General features: G+C 41.1%; 1 protein-coding gene across 4 annotated transcripts in view; it reads right to left on the minus strand.

Annotated features, from left to right (window-relative positions):
- Positions 1–23,042, minus strand: part of hira (histone cell cycle regulator a) — a 116,041-nt gene extending 92,999 nt beyond the window's left edge. For 3 of the 4 annotated variants that reach the window (XM_078553883.1, XM_078553881.1, XM_078553885.1), the window contains exons 1-8: positions 22,857–23,042; positions 12,331–12,393; positions 11,601–11,711; positions 10,510–10,600; positions 9,205–9,299; positions 3,193–3,288; positions 2,728–2,888; positions 1,575–1,742 (exon numbers count right to left, since the gene is read on the minus strand). In XM_078553883.1, coding sequence (XP_078410009.1) covers positions 1,575–1,742; positions 2,728–2,888; positions 3,193–3,288; positions 9,205–9,299; positions 10,510–10,600; positions 11,601–11,711; positions 12,331–12,393; positions 22,857–22,893 — 822 coding nt within the window. In that variant the 5' untranslated portion in view covers positions 22,894–23,042. Of the gene's footprint in view, positions 1–1,574; positions 1,743–2,727; positions 2,889–3,192; positions 3,289–9,204; positions 9,300–10,509; positions 10,601–11,600; positions 11,712–12,330; positions 12,394–21,918; positions 21,976–22,856 lie in introns of those variants that run through there. The other variant, XM_078553882.1, reaches the window with a different exon arrangement.
- Positions 23,043–23,310: the final 268 nt, after the last annotated feature.

Consider the following 23,310-nt stretch of genomic DNA (forward strand, 5'->3'; position numbering starts at 1 on the left):
GACATTAGGGAGACTAAGTTGGGAATAACCTTAACTCAACAGTCTTACCTAGAAAATGTTAACAAGATCCTGATAAATGGGGCCTGATCCTCACAAAAGAAAGACTCCACAGCCAAGGAATAAGCAGATCAATTAAGAAGCTTAATTGGGTAATTAAACTGGTCATGTGCACAAACTAGACCAGATGCATGCTATGATGTATTAGAACTGAGCACCATGCTGAAAAATGATACTGCTGGGGAAGTACTAAAAGCAAATAAGACATTGAAGAAATTAAGTTTAGAAGAACATATGCTCAGATTTCCAGACCTGGGTGACCCAGTAGGGACGAAATTAGATGTTTCAGTGGCACCTCACACATTAACCTTCCTGATGGTTATTCAAGTACAGCAGGATTAATTATCTTTTTAGTGGGAAGAAATGATAACTGTTGTCCATTACCATGGGAATCGAAGAAAATAAAGAGAGTAGTTAAAAGTACCTTAGCTGTGAAGACACTTGCGCTGGTGGAAATGACAGTTATGGCTCTTTATTTAACAAGTATTTTAAAAGAACTCCTATGTAAGGAGCAACAGGGAAAAAATGTGCCTATAGAATGCTATATAGATAACTGTTCGCTCTGGGACAATGTCCATTCGACAGAGTGTTACGGAAAAGAGATGTTGGAAAGGAAGGGGATTTCAAAAATAAAAAGGGTCGACGCAAGTCACTAGTTGTCAGATTGTTTCATAAAGACAACTGCCTGTCCAAAGAAATTGTTGAATATCCTCAAAGAAAGATGCCTTGTGTTCTAATAGATTGAAAAATTTTCATGTTGTAACCTTAATAATTTTTTTTAATTTTCAAGGCGGTGGCGGGGTGTGGGGTGGGGGGGAAGTATGGAGCATATTAAAGATTGATTTATTGTATAATAAGATAACATGTATTATCATTTTGTATCTTTCCTTATGAATAGTTTTTGTCTGCATTTTAATTTAAAAAGGGGAATCTATTAGTAACTAATAGGTTCTGTTGATGGGTGTTAAATACCTAATAGTTTAAGGTAATAAGGTGAACAGGTGTTGGGTATTGATTAGTTAGTTATACTCAAATGTGTATATAAAAAAGTCAGCCAGCACTGACGATGGGTGTTAGAGTGGAGAAGTAAGCTCTGTGGCAAGCAATAAACAGTCTCCACCAAAGCATCCTAGTCTTGGTGTCTTCTTCATAAAAGGCTTGGGAATTCCACTAACACATATTTGCAATCCAAATATGGGTACTTCACATCTTTCAATGCATTTCAATGGTGGGACAACAGCAAAATCTCATTTCAGGAAGCAAACAGCAAAGCAATGCATGTCACAAGCAAATTGCATTCTTGTTTAACCACACTTCTGCCCTTGTCTGAAGTTGCTGTGCAATTTGTGCATAAACAACAGTGAGCGTGGCGAGCCCCTCCATAATTTTGACAGTAAATTCAGTTCCAATATCCTTGTTTCCAATTCTTTTCTCCTTCTCCAGAAAGAATAAACACACTTATAAATTACATTCTTCCAAAGTGTTTCCTGCAGCATTCAAAAGATCAGAACACTTACCACTACGGTCACTGCCTTCCGGTGGCCAACAAAGTCCATGTTTGTTTTCCAGCCATCCCGCTCGATGATCTGCGCAGTGGGGCCTGAGTTGTTCATTGCGTGAGCAGATACGAGGTAATGGCCATCCGGGGACCAGCTTAAGCGTAGCACATGTGTTGTACCTGCACACTGCAGCAAAATGAAGCAATCATATGGACTATAATCCTTTGTGGTCACACAAACAATGTTCACAAAACATTTTACAATTACCATAGCAATAATGGAGCAATCACTTCTTGCTGTAAACCTAACTCCACTGAATGACTTGCATACCAGATTATCTTTCTGTAACGTTTTCAAGAGAGCATCATACGGTTTGGTAGTTGACTAACATTTCCAAGTACGAATTGACTGGATGGGCAACATCAAAGTAGCTTCTTCTAACAAGACATTCAGCAAGATTTCACCTGAAGAATCGGCGGCAATTTTGAGGTAGCCAATTCCACCAGGCTGTCTCATCTCACTGCCCACCCAATATAATTGATCCAAGGCACAAACAATGCTCATAGTTGGGTGTCAGTTCCAAACCACTGCTAGCTTTGTGTATTTTAAGCATCTCGCTGAACAGGGGGATAGAATCTGGGGTCAAATATGCAGCCCAACTGGTGCAAACAGGCAAAGTAGGAATGCAATCGAGGGGTAGAACTGCAGAGGTCTGATCTTTGAGGGCCACCAAGAGCACTGATGCCCTGCCTGACCCATATAAATTATTTTTAAAACCCAAAACATTCTTATTCTGGAGTGCCTTTAAGGTCCACTAGTTCAGGCACTCAACACCTTAGAGAACAACGGGCAGCATGTGTTGGTCTAATGCTGAAATAAGATTACCACCTATTTCAGCTGGAGGTACCGGCCATTTATTTTTAAGGCCTAATCTAAATTAGAGTCATAGGTCACCAATTTAAAACAAAATTGTCATCTGCCAACCTTTAGCGTGAATACAATGGTAGGGAAAAATGGGCAGAAGAGAAGGTGGCATGATGGCTGACAAAGGCCTGCATTCTAGTTTGCTACAGGAGTAATCTTATGAACACGCTTCCCACAAGTGACAAACAGCAACACGGAACTGCACCACTCCAGAGCAACAATTGAAACATTTGCTGAAAGCACATACTTCATCAAAGGGTTTAGTGATATTCGTCTCCAGCTGCCAATCCATGGTCCTCCATACTTTTAAGCTCCGGTCATCAGCTTGGGATGCAATGTACTTTCCAACAGGATCCCAAGTGAGGCCCTTCACCAGGCCTGAGTGACCCCGTAATGTTGCAATGATCTCTGTTAGAAAGAGTTGAAATGCATTCACTATGGTTGCCTCTGAAGCCTACAACTTTTCCAGTGAATGAGAGCCCGGCCTGTATCTGTAACCTATGTGACCAACAGTAAATTTTCTATGTAGCGTTCAAACATTATAATCGCAATTAGTTCACAGGAAACAAGGCCTGCATGAGTTTGAGACAAAGAATATCTATGGTAAAACTGAATACTCAACACTGCTTCGTGAGGGATTCCTATTCATACAGGTTCCGGTCCTGTCCATAAAGGACATGTTCATCAAATTAAAGCCAACTTCCAATCTCACCTGGGAACTTCAGAGCATTCCAGATAACAACAGTATTATCTATACTGCAGGAGGAGAGCCAAGCATCGTGGGGTGACCAGGCCAGGTCCATCACATCTAAAACATAGACAGAATCCTCAGTCAGTGTACTGTACTGCACAATGTAAATCCAAGAAAGGAAACCTCAGCCAGGCAATGACCATTTCCAAGGGAGAATCTAACCATCTCCTTTTGACATTCAACGGCATTACCATCACTGAATCCCCAACAATTAACATCCTGGGGGTTATCTTTGTCCAGAATTTAACTGGACCAGCCATATAAATACTGTGGCTACAAAAGCAAATGAGAAGCTGGAACTCTGCGTTAAGTAACTCAGCTCCTGACTCCCAAAGCCTGTCCACCATCTGCAAAGCAGAAGTCAGGAGTGTGATGGAACATTCTCCACTTGTCTGGATGAGTACAGCTCCAACAACACTCAAGCAGCTCGACACCATCCAGGACAAAGCAGCCTGCTTGATATCAACCACCTTAAACAGTCACTCCCTCCACCATCGGCACACTCTTGTTACAGTGTGTAGCATTTACAAGATGCCCTGCAGCAACTCGCCAAGACTCCTTTCACAGCACCCTCCAAATCTGGGACTTCTAACATCTCGAAGGACAAGGGCATCAGGCACATGGTAACATTACTACATGCAAGTTCCCCTCCAAGTCACATTCCATCCTAACTTGGAACTATGGTCACTGGGTCAAAATCCTGGAACTCCCTTCCTAACAGCACTATGGGTGCACCTACATCACGTGAATGGCAGTGGTTCAAGATGGCAGCTCACCACCATCTTCTCAAGGGAAATTAGGATGGGCAATAAATGCTGGCTTTACTAGTGACATTCACAGCCCAGGAGCGAATAAGAAAAAAAAATACAATGTGTTACTATTTTAAAACAATTCATACGTTAGTGAATTTTTAGCTGAGGGATGTCAATGCTGGGGAACAAAGTCTTTTGCACTTTGTTTTTTTCCTTCGTTCTACACGGTACTGCACTATACAGTACGCTAAAGCTTGCTGCCTGGCTACACATCTGCACAGCTTTCAGACTTGACTATTCTAATGCACTCCTGGCCAGCCTCCCACATTCCACCTCTTGTAAATCTGAGGTCAACCAAAACTCTGCTCCTCCTGTTCTAACTCACAGCAAATCCCATTCACCCACTACCGTGCTCGCTGAACTACAGTGGTTCCCAGCTACACATCGCGATTTTAAAATTCTCAACCTTGCTTTCAAGTCTCTCCGTGGCCTGGCCATGACCTATCTCTGTCATCTCCTCCAACCCCACATTTCTCAGAGATATCTGCACTCTAATTTCAGCGAATTTAGCATCCCCAATTTTAATCACTCCACAAATGGTGGTCGTGCCTGCAGTTGTTTAGGCCATAAGCTCTAGGATTCCTCCCTCACCTACCCTCACAAAACCTCTCTGCCTCTCTACCTCACTTTCCTCCTTTTAAGAAACTCCTTGAAATCTCTCTGACCAAGCTTTTGGTCATCTGTCCTAATATCTCCTTATGTGGCGCGGTGTGATATTTTGTTTATAATGCCTCTGCAAGGTGCCTTGGGACATTTTATTATATTGAAGGCACAATGTAAACAGAAGTCGTTGTAGGGGGAACATTGCACCAGGGTATTAAGCTCAGGATTTCTCTCAATGTCAGGCACTGAGGCCGGGCAATGCTTGCCATGACAGATGGTTATGGAGGGAGGGTCTTAGATATTTAGGCCATTGAGATGAGCTCTGGGGCAGGGGAAACACTACAGGATGGGCTTCACTGAAACAATAACAATATCTTCACACAGGGAATTTATACTACGTAGTAAGGCAGGGAAAAGTCTTGGAGGTATGCTTGACTGTTCCCCATAAGTATAGTGAGGAGGCAAACCTGTCAAAAACAGTACACTCTTGGGGTGAGGGAGACGTCATAGTATGCTCAAGCACGATGCAGAGAGAAGTACGAGGGCAGATACAAGAGGGATTAGCAAGACGCAAAGATGTTAAAAGGGTTTTGAGGTCCTCTAGTTTGTCAGTATAGATATACTTCTATTTGTCCTCAAAATATCCCTGAAGAGGTCAAACATATCTGCCAAGTCATGGGAGACCCTGGCTTGTGACTGACCAAATTGGCTCATTCAGGAGGGAATCGAACACATCGTGAGACAGCGTCAGGAACGTGCAGAGGTGCACGTGCAGAAAAGTCACAAGGCCCTTCTGAGAGGTTAAAGACAATATAAAAGCTTTCAAAGTTATGAAAACTTTGAGAGGGTACATAATGATAACAATTCACTGGCTAATGGCAGCAATGTTAACAAAATGACATAGATTATTCATCACTACAATAAAAAGGATGAAGTTAGCAGAATTTTTTCATACAGAGGTCAATTAGAATATAATTTAACCACAACTGGCTAATCAGGCAGAGAACTTAACATTTAAAATGAAATTTGACAAATAATTTAAAATATATAAAAACACAGGAAAAGGAGGTGCATTAGATAGCTCCAGTGTAAGAGCAAACATCAGCATAAGTACAATGGGCCAAAGGCTCTTCTTTTGATCAATGAAATTCCTATGATCTGATTTTGTTCATCATTGTGCCTTAATCCCGAGCATTAAAAATCAAACAGAATGTTTCTATTCCTTACGCCAGCAAAATCTAAGTTAGTGCTCTAATGTCAGTGGATTCTGAGTTCACCAGGAATCAAACAACTCAAAGTCTTTTAACTCCCAGTCACCCTTAAGGTTATTTGCATGTGATATCTGCTTTTACAGCTGTCTCTGGCTAAGTTATGCCATGTAACAAGATTGATAGATTACGAACCTTTATAGGTGAGAGTCTATATTCCCACCAATCAAGACTAGATGCCAATAAAGATCTATGACAGCTGGCTTCTAAAATATTCTGCAAGATTAGCCATTAACATGTTAATTTTCCTCTGTGAAGAAACACCTGCCTTTGCTCAGCACCTTCCCTGACAGCGCAGTGAAATCAGATACAGCCGTGGACAAACTCTTACCTCATTCTATTGTCAAATTAATTTTATTCTTCATTCACCAATTTCCTCTCCTCTCTTCACTGACACACTGCTGTGACACAATTTATAATGGGGAGCAAAGAAATGACTGGCCAACCAAATACATGCTTTGGTTCTGTCTTCACAAAGGAGGACACAAATAACATACCAGAAATGTTGGGGAACACAGGGTTTAGTGAGAGGGAAGAGCTGAAAGAAATCAGTATTAGTAGAGAAATGGTGTTGGGGAAATTGATGGGATTGAAGGCCGACAAATCCCCAGGGCCTGATAACCTACATCCCAGAGTACTTAAGGAAGTGGCCCTAGAAATAGTGGATGCATTGGTGGTCATCTTCCGAGATTCTATAGACTCTGGAACAATTCCTACAGATTGGAGAGTAGCTCATGTAACCCCACTATTTTAAAAGGGAGATAGAGAGAAAACAGGGAATTATAGACCAGTCAGCTGGACATCAGTAGTGGGGAAAATTCTAGAGTCCATTATAAAAGATTTAATAGCTGAGCACTTGGAAAACAGTGGCAGAATAGGACAGAGTCAGCATGGATTTACGAAAGGGAAATCATGCTTCACAAATCTACTGGAATTTTTTGAGGATGGAATTAGTAGAGTTGATGAGGGGGAGCCAGTGGATGTGGTTTATTTATCCTACATAAGAGGTTAGCGTGTAAAATTAAAACGCATGGGATTGGGGGCAGTGTATCGAGATGGATAGAAAACTGATTGGCAGACAAGAAACAAAGAGTAGGAATAAACGTTTTTTTTTGATTGATTGATTGGTATGGGGATCAAAGGTTACGGGGAGAAGGCAGGAGAATGGGGTTGAGAAACTTATCAGCCATGATTGAATGGCGGAGCAGAATCGATGGGCCAAATGGCCTAATTTCTGCTCCTATGTCTTATGGTCTTTTTCCGAATGGCAGGCATTGACAAGTGGGGTACTGCAGGGATCAGTGCTGGGATCCCAGCTGTTCACAATATATATTAATGATTTAGATGAGGGAACTAAATGTAATATCTCCAAATTTGCAATGACACAAAGCTGGTGGGAGGGTGAGCTGTGAGGAGGATGTAGAGATGCTTCAGTGTGATTTGGACAAGCTGAGTGAGTGGGCAAATGCATGGCAGATGCAGTATAATGTGGATAAATGAGAGGTTATCCACTTCGGTAGCAAAAACAGGAAGGCAGATTATTTTCTGAATACAAATTGAGAGAGGGGAATGTGCAACGAGACCTGGGTGTCCTCGTACACCACTTGCTGAAGGTAAGCATGCAGGTGCAGCAGGCGGTAAAGAAGACAAACGGTATGTTGGCCTTCATAGTCAGAGGATTCGAGTACAGGAGCAGGGATGTCTTGCTGCAGTTATACAGGGCCTTGGTGAGACCACACCTGGAATATTGAGTGCAGTTTTGGTCTCCTTATTCTGAGGAAGGATGTTCTTGCTATAGAGGGAGTGCAGCGAAAGTTTACCAGGCTGATTCCTGGGATGGCGGGACTGATATATGAGGAGAGATTGAGTCAGTTAGGATTATATTCACTGGAGTTCAGAAGAATGAGGGGGGATCTCACAGAAACCTATAAAATTCTAACAGGACTAGACAGGGTAGATGCAGGAAGGGTGTTCCCGATGGTAGGGAGTCCAGAACCAGGGGTCACAGTCTAAGGATATAGGGTAGACCATTTAGGACTGAGATGAGGAGAAATTTCTTCATCCAGAGAGTGGTGAGCCCGTGGAATTCGCTACCACAGAAAGTAGTTGAGGCCAAAACTTTGTATGTTTTCAAGGAGTTAGATATAGCTCTTGGGGTGAAAGGGATCAAAGGATATGGGGATAAAGCAGGAGCAGGCTATTGAGTTGGATGATCAGACATTATCATAATGAATGGCAGAGCAGGCTCAAAGGGCCTACTCCTGCTCCTATTTTCTATGTATGTTTCTATGATACAGCTAGACAGACATTGGCTCTTCTCTGGTACCTTGCCCAAGTGGCCACTATTTGAAGGCCTAAACAATGAGCATAGATGGACCACTCAATCACAGGAAGCAGCCATTTTCAACGCCAAACCTGGGCCTCAGCTAGCATCCATACACGTTCACCTCCAGTGAAGGTCTCTGGATTGAGATCAGAAACATTGGATATCTATTCCAAGAATATGTCAAGACGATATAGGACATAGTTGCCTTTATTAGCCGCAGCAAAGAATATAAGAGCAGTGAGGTTATGCTAGAGCTGGATACAAAACTAGCTAGATCACAGCTTGAGTACTGTGTACAGTTTTGGTCACTGCATTACAGGAAAGAGTGATTGCACCAGAGAGTGTGCAGAGGTGACTTATGACAATTTTGCCTAGGCTGGAAAATTTGAATTACGAGGAATGATTGGATATGCTGGGGTTGTTTTTCTTGGAACTGAGGAGGCTGAGCGGTGACTTAATTGAGGTGTATAAAATTATAAGGGGCCTAGATAAAATAAATAGGGACAACCTGTTTACCTTAGCAGAGAGGTCAAAAGCCAGTGGTCATGGATTTAAAGTAATTGGTAGAAGGATTAGAGGGGAGATGAGGAAACAATTTTTCACACAGCGGGCGGTAGGGTCTTAGAGCTCACTGCCTGAAAGGATAGTAAATCCAGAAACTCTCATCACATTTAGTAAGTACTTGGATGTCTACTTGAAGTGCCAGCGGGCCAAAGCCCAAACCTGTGGCCCATAACACGAACTAGATCAGCTTTGACGTAGATCAACTAATTTAGCACAGATTGAATGCCAATGCAGAGACTTATTCAGTTTACATAGTGCAGGTACTCACTAAATAAATTAACTGAAGATTGAGGAGCCCAGCACATTTCATTTCATTATGCAAAAGCTGTTTAAAAAAATAAAACTGTCTTTCACTGCTCCACTTCATGAGAATGGATAGAACATGGCCTGTAACTCATACCTCCTGTATGACTTCTGAGGATAGAAACGCATCTCCACTGTTCCACATTAGCTAGCTTGCTACTGGAACCAAAGACATTGCTTGGTCCGATATACCTTTAAAAAGCAATCACACAATTACCACATATCATCATAATTAGATTCTAGATTCCAATTAGACACCAACAATGAAGCTGCAAGGCATCAAACATGCATGGATATATCCATTCACTGTATATTGTTACGAACTGGGCTTTACAAAAGAGTCATATTTTAATATGTCTCTTTTAACTTAAGGAGAAATTGGGAATTCAAGAAGCACCCTAGTTTGGAGACATGCCTTTGGTTGCCAAGCGGGTGAAGCTCAAACAAAAACCAAGTACACAGTAACTCACAGCAAAGGAAAAGCTGCTTTGAGAGACACAGGACAGAGAGAGAAAGCAAACAACTACCACTGTGTGGAGGAAAAAAGGCAGCTACTGCTGTGGAGAAGCAGAATGCTTACAAAATTTCCTGTTTGAAAGGAAGGGAACAGAACAGGCGAGACTTTTGGAGATTTAAGGAACAGGGAGCCGCTGAGGTGGGCCTTAATGGTGGAAGTCGGATCTGGAAGACTCACAGTGAATGAAACAACTTTCGAAGGACACTGGAAATTACAACCTAGTGTAGCAGGGAGAAGGGAGCCTGCTGGGGAGCCAGAAATAACTTTGGACTTGTTCTTGTAATGCTGCACATTGGTCAGAAGTGTGGTGCACAGCCAAAAGGGATGTAAGACGTAGCTTGACTACGTTAGTTAACCACTGTTAGTTAATGCATTTGTTTAGTTTGATGCATTAGTTGCCTGTTAAGTAATATTTGATTTTTGCTTATTTGTTACAATAAAGGTCTTAAAACACAAAATCTTGCCCTTCTGTTATTTCTGTTGGCCGTTTGGGAAATTCAACTCTTTTTAAAAGTAATCGTCTCTGCATGAATCATAACAATATACTACAGATCAACAGTTGCCCACTCTTGTCCCTTATTACTTGGCAGCTTTGAATATTGGCAACACATAAATCATTCATTAAGGTGTTAGCTGTCAACAACAGTACAATGTTGATGTACTGGGTACACCCATTTTATAAAGTATTAAACCACAGTGTAAATCCACTAGCTCTCCCACCACGTTCAGCATCATAATATAACATGAATCTATTGGTTACCTGTGTAAACCAGCAACCACCTTTGTATCATCCAGGACATAATTACATATTTTGTTTTAAACTCAACCAAGAAAGTCAGTGATTGGGTATTTATGCTTCAAAGCTTGCAGTCATCAGATACTTACGCTGCTCTCTTCCACAACATGATCAACTTGTCATCTCCACCTGATGCTAGGTACAATCCATTATTAGACCAGCGCACACAATTTACACAGGCTGCAAGGAAACAGGCAAACGTTAGCAATGTTCTATTTATCTGAAAGAATACAGAGGATCCAAAATAAACTTTGAATTAAATTTTAAAAACCAGGAGAGCTCAAAAAGAGCTCCAAAGTTCTGTGCTAAACTATATGTGGTGGAAGAGGCCTTCCAGTTGAGCCTCTGCACCCAAGTTAGGAAGAGAAAAATAGGCCAAGTCATCCATTTCCAATTGCTATACAGGGACACAGGCTGGAAGTGTGCAGTTGTAAGCAACAGCTGAGGAGAGAAGGTTTGGTTGGACTGACCTTCCCAACAGTCAAATAAGTTGCTGCCACAAACTGTCAAAGGTCACATAAATAATGGTCAACTGAGCAAACTATCAGAGGTTGGTCAGCACACAGTGGACCATACTCCAATACTGACTCAGTTTTCTCTACAGAATGCAAGAGAAAATTGGTGAAATGAGAATGTGAAATAAAATCTGAAAAAAGTATTTCACTATCAATCAATAACATTAAAAGTGTTACTTCATCTGAATTAATAGATAAACCTGATATCACAAACAGGAGATGCCGTAGTCGCTATTTATACATATGGTCTTGGCAGATGAAAATAACAGAGTCAGAGAAAAGCCAGTTCAAATAATGTTTTTAAAGGGTGTGCAGGTTAATAGCATTTCTAATATCTTTGTTGTACTTTCTTGTGAAATAAGGTAAATGGAAATGGTAGGTGATGGCACCTAATTAGTAGCTCTGGTTATATGGGTTGACTATTCTTTGTCCCTCAAAAAGGCAGTGATATAGAGGATTAATGGGAAAAAAACATTTAAACGCAATAGCTCACAAAGATAGCCTTTACACACAAAAGGGTAAACTAGAACATTACAGAATCCTTCAAACGGAATAAAGCTTCTGAGGCCTGTAAATAGCAAATATGAAAGATCACTGAAATATTGGGCAACCAAGTTCCTGAGTGACACATAAAAGGTGCTTTCTGCATATATAATCGCATGTACCCAGGTGGTTATCCATCTGGCAAAGCATTTTGGGGATAGCCTCATTCTTCTCATCCTCCTCTCGAACAACTGGTGGCATGTTCCATATGACAACCTTCCCTGAATCCTCTCCTGTAGGTGGAAATTAAACATTGAACCATTTTTACTTGCTTTTAAAAAAATTAGATTAAAGAAAAAGCAATTCTAGTAACAATTTGTAGATTGGTTCTATTTAGGGATGGGCAGGGATGACCTGGACACAAATGGGTGGAGGAAATCTCTGCCCTGTACATCTCCAAAGCAAAAAGTTCACAATGAATTGAACTATCATGAACTGACCACAGTGATGCAGCAGAAATTCATCTCCTCAGGCTGGGCATAGTGCCATAATGAGAACTAACTTTGGATTACTATGGCAGGTTATTCATAATCCCAGAGCAACTGGGCACTTGAATAGGCCACTGTATACAGAAAAGGCTATTATTTCCACAGCAGGGTGGGATCCAGCTGCCACATGGTAATGGGAAGGACCAGCAAATCCATGGCTTGCAATCCATGATATAAAGGACCAAGTAGAACAAACCATCCTGCTGTCCTGATTAACGGACTCACTTGTCAAAACGTTACGGTGTAGTTTCATGTGGTCACAAGACAAACTATGAAAGGGGGCAGCAACCTGTATGTCACTGGGGATTTCTGGATCTTGCCATCTCTAAATTAAACAGTAAGCCGCCTACATCCTGCCTCTTACCTTGTCCACCTGTTGCAAACTTGGTTCCATCGGGATGAATATCCACAGAAAATATTGGCTTACCTGGAAGAAAACAATTATATTTATTGAACAAATGCATTATAACTCGGGCACAAATCTCACTCCTGTTTCAGAATGAAGTGAGACACATCATCTGTCTTCAGCAGTCTGTCATTTACACCTTCTTCAATAGAGGTCCTAACAACTCCCATGTAACCAGGTACAACCTTCGGAAAAAAAAGCCCTGAAGAAAAGTTACTGATACCCCAGGCCATTTTTAGTCCCACAATTTTCACCATTTATGTCATATCATTGTTTCAGCATGATTTTCTTTATCATATATTTCATGTAATTTTCAATCTGTCTGTTTTTGACAGTCTTCCAGCTTATTTCCTAAAACTTAATGAGATCTTGATTCTACTAGTAACTTTCCATTTCAAAATAATTTGCACCCAGTCTTTTACAACTTCAAGTGAATTCCATTTCCAATCCATGCTTTACCTCCTATTATTTTATCCCTTTCCATTTTTTTAAATTTAAAATCAGTGCACTCAATATATCGACTTTCGCTGAACTGTGTCCCAGCTTCAACACTAACGACATTATGGTCTATATTGCAGTCTCAAGGTCACTTGTAATGCCAAGTCATGAACAGTCTCTTTCCAGCCCTATTTAATATCCAAGGTAAAGAACCAGTGTTGCACAAGTTTGGAGCTGAAGATAATTCATCAGATCCCAGTTGAATTTAGGTCAAATAAAATTTTCATGAATGATCACCCTGTCTTTCTCCAATATATTACTGATCTGTTCAAATGATTCCCCATCAATTCCACCCTCTTGCTTGATATAGTATGTTTTACCAAAAGACTTCAGCTACATCACACAAGGAAAACTGTGAATGCAGGAGATCTGAAATAAAAACAGGAAATGCTGGAAACGCACAGTAGGCTGATCAGGTTACTGACGAGTGGATGGCTTACATCCAAAGAAATAAAATGGCCTGGTCAAAAACCTTAAATTATCTTTCCTATTTCATATTCATTTACTAGTGAGTGATAGAACATTTTTTTTGTTTTCATCAAAACCTGTCACTTCAAATAAATTCAAGACAGTGGCCCAAGACTTCGCAGGACAGCCTATTCAAAACTTTACAATGCTCCATTACTAAGATTTTGATAAAGTCTTACCTTGGGTATGTCAAACTTTGCAAACAGCGTACATCTAAAATGTGAAAATACCCTGCAGTACAATCCTAGTTTTTCTTCTTCCAAACCTGTAACTGTCGGCATTAATGAGAGTACTCAGTTAACAAAAAGCCCACCTCACAAGAAAAAAAATTGAAGCATGATGAGACAAGTGCAATTTTTGATATAGTTTTTTTGTGCTAATACACTAAATAAATGATGCTTCTCTTTCTCAAACTTAGTGTCAAACTATATCATACAATAGTCGCTATTTGCAATATAAGAAAGAAGTGAGAATTAATTAATTAAATTTTAAAGCAAGGGAGCATCTTGTAAACAGGGCAGAGCATGATTGAGTTTAACATTCAATTTGAGAAAAGAAAGATCACACACTAAGGTTTACTTTGAAGAAATGAGGTGCATGGTAAACATTAAATAGGGCTAATCTGTTAACAGGTAAATCTACAGGAAAACTGTGGGGGGTATTCAAAGATGGCTTATTACAACACAATGCCCCCCAAAAATAAAAAGTTCCATTTGTACAGTCAAGTATCCATGGTCAACATGTGAGGCAAGATATAGTACAGAGTTAAATGAAGCCACTAACACAAATGTCAAGAAAAGTGATAATCCAGTGGCCTCGGGGAAATATGGAAAATCGCAGAGAGGATACGAAGAGCTGTAAAAAGAAAACAAAAAAACTGGCAAGTAATGTAAAAGGTTAAAAGTAAAAATAACTATATCAATGGTAAGGGAGTAACTATGGGAGATGTGGGCACTTTAAAGGGTATAATCTGACATTAAGTTTGAGAAGGGGAAAGATCAAACCACATCATCCCTTTAGTGTATTTATATCAAAAAGCCATATCAAAATTTCACTTTTGCCAACAAGCCTCAATGTTCAATTTGCTTCTTATGAGGCATGCCTTTTGTTATATCTCTAATTAATGCTTACACTAGTAACAGACCTGTAACTACCAATACTTCACCTTACTGCTAAACCATCCAAACTGTTCTCTTTAGTTGCAACCCAGGTTTGGAAGAAGGAGGAATAAATTATACTATAAGGTACTAAGTAATAGGTAACAAGGCAATGGCGGATTTATTATACAAGCACTTTGCATCTGTTTTCAGTGGAGGAAATGGATGAAATACCAGTGATAGAAGGAAACCTAAAAATAAATTAAGGGTAGGAACTTGTGTTCAATATTAGTTTTAAAAAACACCAATGAAAAACTTAATGAACATAGAATAGATTAATCGCCGAGACCTTATGGTTTCCATCCAAGTATTAAAAAGTGAAGAAATTGCAGAAGCTTCAATTGTAATCAAAGCTCTCTTGACTTGGAAATTGTGCCATTAAACTGGAAAATTGATGTCACTCCATTATTTAAGAAGGTAGGAGAGAGAAACCAGTAAATTATAGGATTGTTAATTTAACATCAGTTTATGGGCATGCCACTTGAATCTGTAGTTTGGAGATATGTTGATTGGTCACTTCGGCAAATATGAGTTGATCAAAAAGTGTTAGTATGATTTTAAGGGTAATCATGTCTGACTAATTTAGTTTAATTCTTTGAGACGGTCACTTATAAAAGACAGCCAAAGGAGTGTCTATGGACATTACTTATATGCACATATAGAAGGCATTCTACATGGTTCCATACAAAAGATTATTGGAAAAAGTGAGCGTACATCAAATAAGAGGTCACCTTTTGACTTAGATTGGAAATTGGTTGAGAAATAGGAGACAGAGAATGGGGATAAAAGGTATTTACTCGGATGTGTCAAGTGATGTTCCCCAGGGATCTGTCTGGAGCCTCAACTTGTCACCATATTTATGAATGACTTGAATGAAGCAATAGTGAGTTACAGTATTTACCCAAGTTTGCAGACAACACCAAATCAAGAGGGACAGTAAATAGTGTAGAGCAGATTAGGGAGTTGCAAAGGGACACAAACAGATTAAATGAGTGGGTAAAACTAGAAGAGTTGATCTTCAATGAAATGGGTAAATGTGAGGTTGTGCATTTTGGATCTAAGGAAGGTAAAAATAAGTATTTTGTAAATGATAAGAAGCTAGCAACTTTAGAGCAGGAAAGAGAGTTGGGAGTCCAAATGTACAAATCATTTAAATCTAATAGACAGATACAAAAAGCAATCAGAAGAGCTACTGGAGTGTTGGCCTTTATCTCAAGGGGACTGGATTACAAAGGAATGGAAGTAATGCTTCAGTTGTACAGGGCCTTCGACATACTGCATCTGCAATACTGCTTTCATACTTGCACCGCAGGTCAGAGAGGGTTGAGCAGATTCACCAGAACAATACCAAGGCTTAGAGGGATAATTTAGGGAAGAATACATAAACTTAGTTTATATTCCCATCTGTGTAGAAGGCTCAGGGATGATCAGATTAAAGTATTTAAAATTATAAAAGGAAACTATTTCTACCGGCAGGCCAAACAAGAAAGATGGGGCATGGTCTTTAAATTTAGAGCTAGGCCATTTATGCAGGAAATCAGGAAACACTTTTTTCACAGAAAAGGTAAAAAGAATCCTCTGCTCCTCCCAACACTCAATGCCGACACCTGTTTACACTCACCTGCAGTAAACTGTTCTAGCACACCCATTACGTTTCATCCGCATTTTCCCCAACAGCTACAAAATATTTAAATTGCAATGCAAATCCACAACTTCAGAATATTAAAAGTATCAGTGCCTTTATGGGGCAGCGATGTTACTGGGGACACTGCCTTCCAGGCCAGAAAATATGGTAGTTTCACTAAATCATGCAAATGGATCACCACAAATGGGTTCAAAGTTCCAACATAAGTTCAAAAATGCATAGTAGCTAAGAATCTCGTAGGAGAAAGGGCAAGTTATAACATTTTGGGTATAGAGCCTTTCTCAGAGCAAGCTTTTGCACTTAACCTATACTTACAGATCTGCTGCATATTTCCAGCATTTTCTATTTCTAGTTTCAAATTTTTGGCATTTACAACTTATGATACAACAAAGGAAGAGGTCATTCAGCCCATCCTGCCTGTCCCAGCTCTATCCAATTAGTCCCACTTACCCTACTCTTTCCCCATTACCCAGCAAATTTTTCCACTTCAAATATTTATCAAATTTCCTTTGGAAAGTTATTACTGAATCTGTTCCCACCACCCATTTAGGCAGCGCACTCCACATCGCAGCAACTCGTTACGTAAAAAATTATTTTCTCACGTTGCCTCTGGTTCTTTTATCAATCACCTTAAATCTGTGTCCTCTAGTTACCAACTTCATTCTTTCTACCAAATCAAATCACTTCACACTTGAGTTAAATTAAATCCTCTTTCCTTCTTCCCACTGAAGTTTGATACCTACAGCACAACAGCAAGTCCCAAGTGCAGAAAATGTATACAATGGAACCCATTCCTTCAGCCCCTTTGAGACTAAACCAGAAACTATACATCAATATAAAGCAACAGACTGAGCAAAATAGATATAGCGTGACTGTAAATAAATTGTAAAGAACCAATCCCATCAAGGGCTTCAACATAAATCACAAGACTCAAGCTTGCGTTGTTAGCCACCTGACCCCTCAGATATATTTATTGCCTGCAATCCTCTACCAGTCATCAAGTGTAATCCTATATGGATTTTTGTTTGCACTGTTAAGTTATGATGCAAAGTGTCATGGGATTTGACAGACTGTCAGATTCGTTCAGTTGATAAGTTAAATGGAAATTCACCTACCCCTTTTGCAACATTGAATGATTACAGCATAGAAGGCCATTTGGCCCATTGTGTTTGTGCTGACCCTCTGCAACTCAGATAGTTCCACTCCAATGTTTTTCGCCCCATAAATGTGCAAATTCTTTTCCCTTCTGACGATTATCAAATTCCCTTTAAAAGCTACAACTGAATCTGCTTCACCACAATCTGGAGTATGCAGTGCATTCCAGATCCTAACCATCACTGCACAGAAATGTTTCCTCATGTTGTCTTTTATTCTTTTCCCATTCACTTTAATCAGTGCCCCCTGGTTCTCGACCCTTTGGCCAATAGGAACAGTTTCTCCCTATAACTCTATCTAGGCCCCTCATGATTTTGATCACTTCTATCAAATATCCTCTCAACCTTCTCTCATAACATACTTGGGAGTTACATTAACTGCTTAAATTTAAGTACTCAATTTAAACCATTCCCAACAGCTGAGAGGAGAGTAACTGCAGTGTACTACTAGTAAATTTCCATCCATCAGCTCAGCAACATGAATTCACTCCATTGGAGGCAGTCTGAACTTGCCCAACTGCTTCAGTCCTTTGAATCCCTTTCTATGATAAGTCACTATTGACACTGTCTAACCAGAACTTCCTTGGTCTTCCTCTGTTTTTAAAGTTCACTTCTGGTAGGATTGAGTCAAGTTTTTGTGCCAAAAAAAGTGAAACAGCACTTACCTTCCTTGTGCTGAAATCAAATTAATAGGTCAATGAAATGAACAGCTTTGAATTAAAATAGACTAAGTACATTTTCAAGCAGTATTCATCTCATTTTTAAAAAAATCAAAGCTACACAAACTGCTTCACATATCTCAAACAGTTTCAGATGCCTTTACATTCACCATGACATAAGCAGCAAAAATATCAAAAAAGCAATTGCAAGTACTTAAAAGTAGTAAAAACTGGACTATTTAACGATCATTCAGATAGATGTGCATTCATATAACACCTTTAACAAAGTAAAACCTCCCAAGAAGTTCACAAGAGCATTGCAACAATTGACACTGAACCAAAGGAGGAGACATCAGATGACCAAATACTTGGCAAAGGGGGTAGGTTTTCAGGAGCGTCCTGAAAGGGGAAAGAGTGGAGGAGTTTAGGGAGGAAAATAACACACACAGCCCTCAAAGTATCCTATTTGAAGGATATGTTTTCTAACAATTCTGTGGCATTGTGTAAAAGTTCCATCTATTGAAGTAAAAATGTACTTCAATTGCTAGTCCAAAGAAAGTGTCATTGCCAAGTATTATAAGCATGAAGTATTTCTTTGCAGAATTAAGTGTCTTACTAACTGCCCAGAATGATTCCACAGAGCAAATGAAATCATGCAAGTCATACAACAAATATGTATGTCATACCAGTAACAGAAACTTTTAAAATTCATGGGTCATCTGCTGCATTTCTTCTAATCTCTCATCTCAATCAATTTCCTTCTCTCGGTGCTTATACTCACTATCAGAACTCAAGCACTTTGTGAAAGGGAAATCATGTTTGACAAATCTATTTAGAATTTTTCAAGGATGTAACTAGCAGGGTAAATAAATGGGACCCAGTGGATATCATACATTTGGACTTTTAAAAGGCATTCAATAAGATGCCACAAAAAGTTATTGCACAAGGTAAGGGCAAATGGGTTGAAAGTAATATATCAGCATGGATAGAGAATTGATTAAAGAACAGGAAAGAGAGTAGCAATAAACAGGTCATTTTCAGCCTGCAGGTTGTAACAAATGGGGTGCCAAAAGAATCAGTGCTGGGGCTCAGCTATTTACAAGCTACATTAATAACTTAGATGAAGAGACTAAGTGTAATGTATCCATGTTGTTGACACAAGCAGCATGTGATGCTCAGAGCCAAGCAATCCCACTACCAACAGATCAGACCAAGGCTCTGCAGTCCTGCCACATCTAGGAGTGAATGGTGGTGGACTATTAAACAACTAACCGGAGGAGGAGCCTCCACAAATATCCTCAAAGATGAGGCCAGCACATCAGGTGGATGATCCAACTTAGCCTCCTCCTGAGTCCCCAACACCACAGATGCCAGTCTTCAGCCAATTCAATTCACTCCACATGATATGGCTGAAGGTACCGGATACAGCAAAGGAAAGGGGCCCTGACAACATTCCGCAGTAGTACTGAAGACTTGTGCTCCAGAACTACTCTCATCCCTAGCCAGGTTGTTCCAGTGCAGTTATAACGGTGGCATCTACCTGACAACGTGGAAAGTTGCCAGGTATGTCCTGTCCACAAAAAGCAGGACAAATCCAATCCAGCCAATTACCTGCCCATCAGTCTACTCTTGATCATCAGCAAAGTGATGGAAAATGTCATCGACTGTGCTGACAAGTGGCACATACATAGCAATAATCTGCTCACTGACGTTCAGTTTGGGTTTTGCCAGAGGCAATCAGCTCCAGACGTCATTACAGATTTGGTCCAAACATGGACAAAAGAGCTGAATTCAAGAGGTGAGGTGGGAGTGACTGCCCTTGACATCAAGGCAGAATTTGACTGTGTGTGGCATCAAGGACTCCAGTAAAATTGCAGTCAATGGGAATCGGGGGAAAACTCTCCACTGTTTGGAGTCATATCTAGCACAAAGAAAGATGGTTATGGTTGTTGGAGGTCAATCATCTCAGTCCCAAAACAACGCTCCTGGAGTTCCTCAGGCCACAGTTCTACACCCAACCATCTTCAGCTGCTTCATCAATGGCCTTCCCTCCATCATAAGGTTAGAAATAGGGATGTTCGATGATGATTGCACAGCATTCAGTACCATCCATGACTCAAATACTGAAGCAGTCCATGTTCATAGCACAAGACCTGGACAACATTCAGGTTTGGACTGATAAGTGGCAAGTAACTCACCTCCTGATTTCCCAAAGCCTATGCAAGATGCAAGGCACAAGTCAGGAGTGTGATGGAATACTCTCCACTTGCCTGGGTGAGTGCAGCTCCAACAACACTTATGAAGCTCGACATCTTGGACAAACCAAACCACATAATCAACACCCCATTCACCAGCTTAAACATTCTCTCCCTCTGCCACCAACACGTACTGGCAACAGTGTGTACCTTATACAAGCAACACTGCGACAACTAGCCAAGCCTCTTTCCACAACACTTCCAAACCTGTGACCTCTACCATCTAGAAGGACAAGGGCAGCAGATGCATGGGAACACCATCACCTGCAAGTTCTCCTCCAAGCCACACACCATCCTAGCTTGGAGCTATATAGTCGTTCCTTCACTGTCGCTGGGTCAAAATCCTAGAACTCCCTTCCAAACTGCACTGTGGGTGCACGTACAACAGGCGAATGAAGAGTATTCCAGTTGGACTGCAGCAGTTCAAGAAGGTGGCTCACCATCACCTTCTCAAGGGCAATTAAGGCTGGGAAACAAATGCTGGTCTAGCCAGAGATGCTTAGATCCCATGAACAAATAAAATTGAAGAAAGTTAGTTGGGAAAGTAAGCTGTGAGGAAGACACAAAGAGTAGGAAAAGTAATATAAGTTAAGTGAGTGAGAAAGGTGGCAGGTGAGGTATAATGTAGGCAAATGTGGGGTTATTAAAAACAAAAACAAAAATATCTAGAAAAACTCAGCAGGTCTGACAGCATCTGTGGAGAGGAATACAGTTAACGTTTCAAGTCTGTATGACTCTTCACCAGAACTAAGGAAAAATAGAAAAGAGGTGAAATATAAGCTGGTTTAAGGGGGAGGGGTGGGACAGGTAAAGCTGGATAGAGGGCCGGTGATAGGTGAAGATTGCCAAAAGTTGTCATAGACAAAAGGACAAAGAGGTGTCGACGGTGGTGATATTAGCTAAGAAATGTGCTAATGGTGACATTAAGGGTAGAAAGCAAGACGAGCAAGGTACAGATAGCCCTAGTGGGGGAGGGGTGGGGTGGGGGGAAGGGATCCAAATAGGCTAAAAGGTACAGATAAAACAATGGATGGAAATACATTTAAAAATAATGGAAATAGGTGGGAAAATAAAAATCTATACAAATTTTTGGAAAAAGGGGGATCGGAAAGGGGGTGGGGATGGAGGAGAGAGTTCATGATCTAAAGTTGTTGAACTCAATATTCAGTCCGGAAGGCTGTAAAGTGCCTAGTCAGAAGATGAGGTGCTGTTCCTCCAGTTTGCGTTGAGCTTCACTGGAACATTGCAGCAGGCCAAGGACTGACATGTGGGCATGAGAGCAGGGTGGTGTGTTGAAATGGCAAGCGACAGGAAGGTCTGGGTCATGCTTGCGGACAGACCGAAGGTGTTCCGCAAAGCGGTCACCCAGTCTGCATTTGGTCTCTCCAATGTAGAGGAAACTGCATTGGGAGCAGCGAATGCAGTAGACATTCACTTTGATTGGTTGAATAGAAAAACAGATATCTTTTAAATGGTAAGAATCTATTAAACATTGGTGTTCAGAGGGATTTGGGTGTCATTGTACAAGAAACAAAGCTGGTTAACATGCAGGTTCAGCAAGCAATTAAAAAGATAGATGGCATGTTGGCCTTTACTACAAATGGATGGAGTACAAGAGTAAGGACTGTAACTGTACAAGGCTTTGGTAAGATCAGTCCTAGAGTACTGTGCACAGTTTAGGCCTCCATATCCAAGGAAGGATATACTTACCTTAGAGAGGGTACAACAGAAGTTCACCAGATCGATTCCTGGGATAAGAGGGTTATCCTATGAGGAGAGATCGAGTAGAATGGACTTATACCCTCTGGAGGTTAGAAGAATGAGAGGTGATCTAATTGAAATGTAAAAGATTCTGAGCAAGCTTCAGAGCATGGACGTTGAGAGGCTATTTCTCCTGGCTGGGGAGTCTAGAACTAGGGGGAATCCCAAGATAAGGAGACGGTCATTACAGGCTGAGATGAGGAGAAATTCTTCATTCAGAGGGTTGACAGCCTTTGGAATGTGGTTGCTCAGTGGTTAAGTATAATCAAGGCTAAGATCAACAGATTTTTGAATGCTATGGATATCAGGGGATATGGGGATTGTGCAGGAAATTGGAGTCGAGGTCGGGGGTCAGTTTTATGAGCATTGAATGCGGAGCAGGCTCCAGGGGCTGTGTAGCCTACTCCCCCTCTTACTATTTATTTCAAGAGTCTTGCAGTCCAATAGTTAGTTGTCCCAAGCACCAACTCACTGTGGTGACTAGGTCAGTCACCATGTCCCATTCCATAACCATTCTTCGAGGTCCACAAGTACATACATTGTGCATTAGCGACTCCAATACCTCCAGGCCCACTGTTAAGTCTTAGTACTTCACTACTGTCCATCTGGATCACTAGGCAGACTTCTGTAACACATCGCCACTTCAACCAACTCTCTCTGGGGATTCTGTCACCCATTCAAGCTCTTGGGTCTCTTAGATCTCCAGCTCCCCTCCCACTCACCTCGATCCCAGCACAATCTTTAGTTTCTGCCACAATCCCCATTCACCCTCTCTGACAGATACAGTCGCCTCAACCTTCCTGCAACTCCCAGCCCTTCCCGGCTTCCTGCCTCCACCGTCCCACTGCCAGTCCGAGTTCCCCCGGTCATTGCACAGCCCCGCTCACCATTGTGATGGACCCAGGCAGGTTTGAGCAGCTTCATGCTGGGCCCTGAGACCTGGGACTCAAGCTGCACCTCACTCGTTCCTGGTGTCACTGTCCCGGGGTGCCCCCGGCCTTTCACTCCGCTCCCACCGGAAGGGAGCAACACACTCAGCGCTCCCCGGAAAGCCGCGTGCCACGGCCGCAACACTCCGAGGAAATGTCAAGGTCAGGACAAACGTTCCTGTGCAAAATAAAGCCCCAAAACATAATCCATTCGGTAGCTGCACTTGGGCCAGGAGTCTTTCAAACATATCTGTGGTTATTAATGTGAACATATGCTAATCTAATTTCTTCATTTATTTTTGTTTTACTGAGTAGAATAAATGAAGAACCTGTGTGATGACCCAAAGCATCAGCAAACCTAACCCCCAGCCTATTTGGCTGGCCGACTTGTGTATTCAGCAACTGGCAAATT

This window comes from Cetorhinus maximus, chromosome 12, assembly GCF_964194155.1.
Source record: "Cetorhinus maximus chromosome 12, sCetMax3.hap1.1, whole genome shotgun sequence".
NCBI classification, from domain to species: domain Eukaryota; kingdom Metazoa; phylum Chordata; class Chondrichthyes; order Lamniformes; family Cetorhinidae; genus Cetorhinus; species Cetorhinus maximus.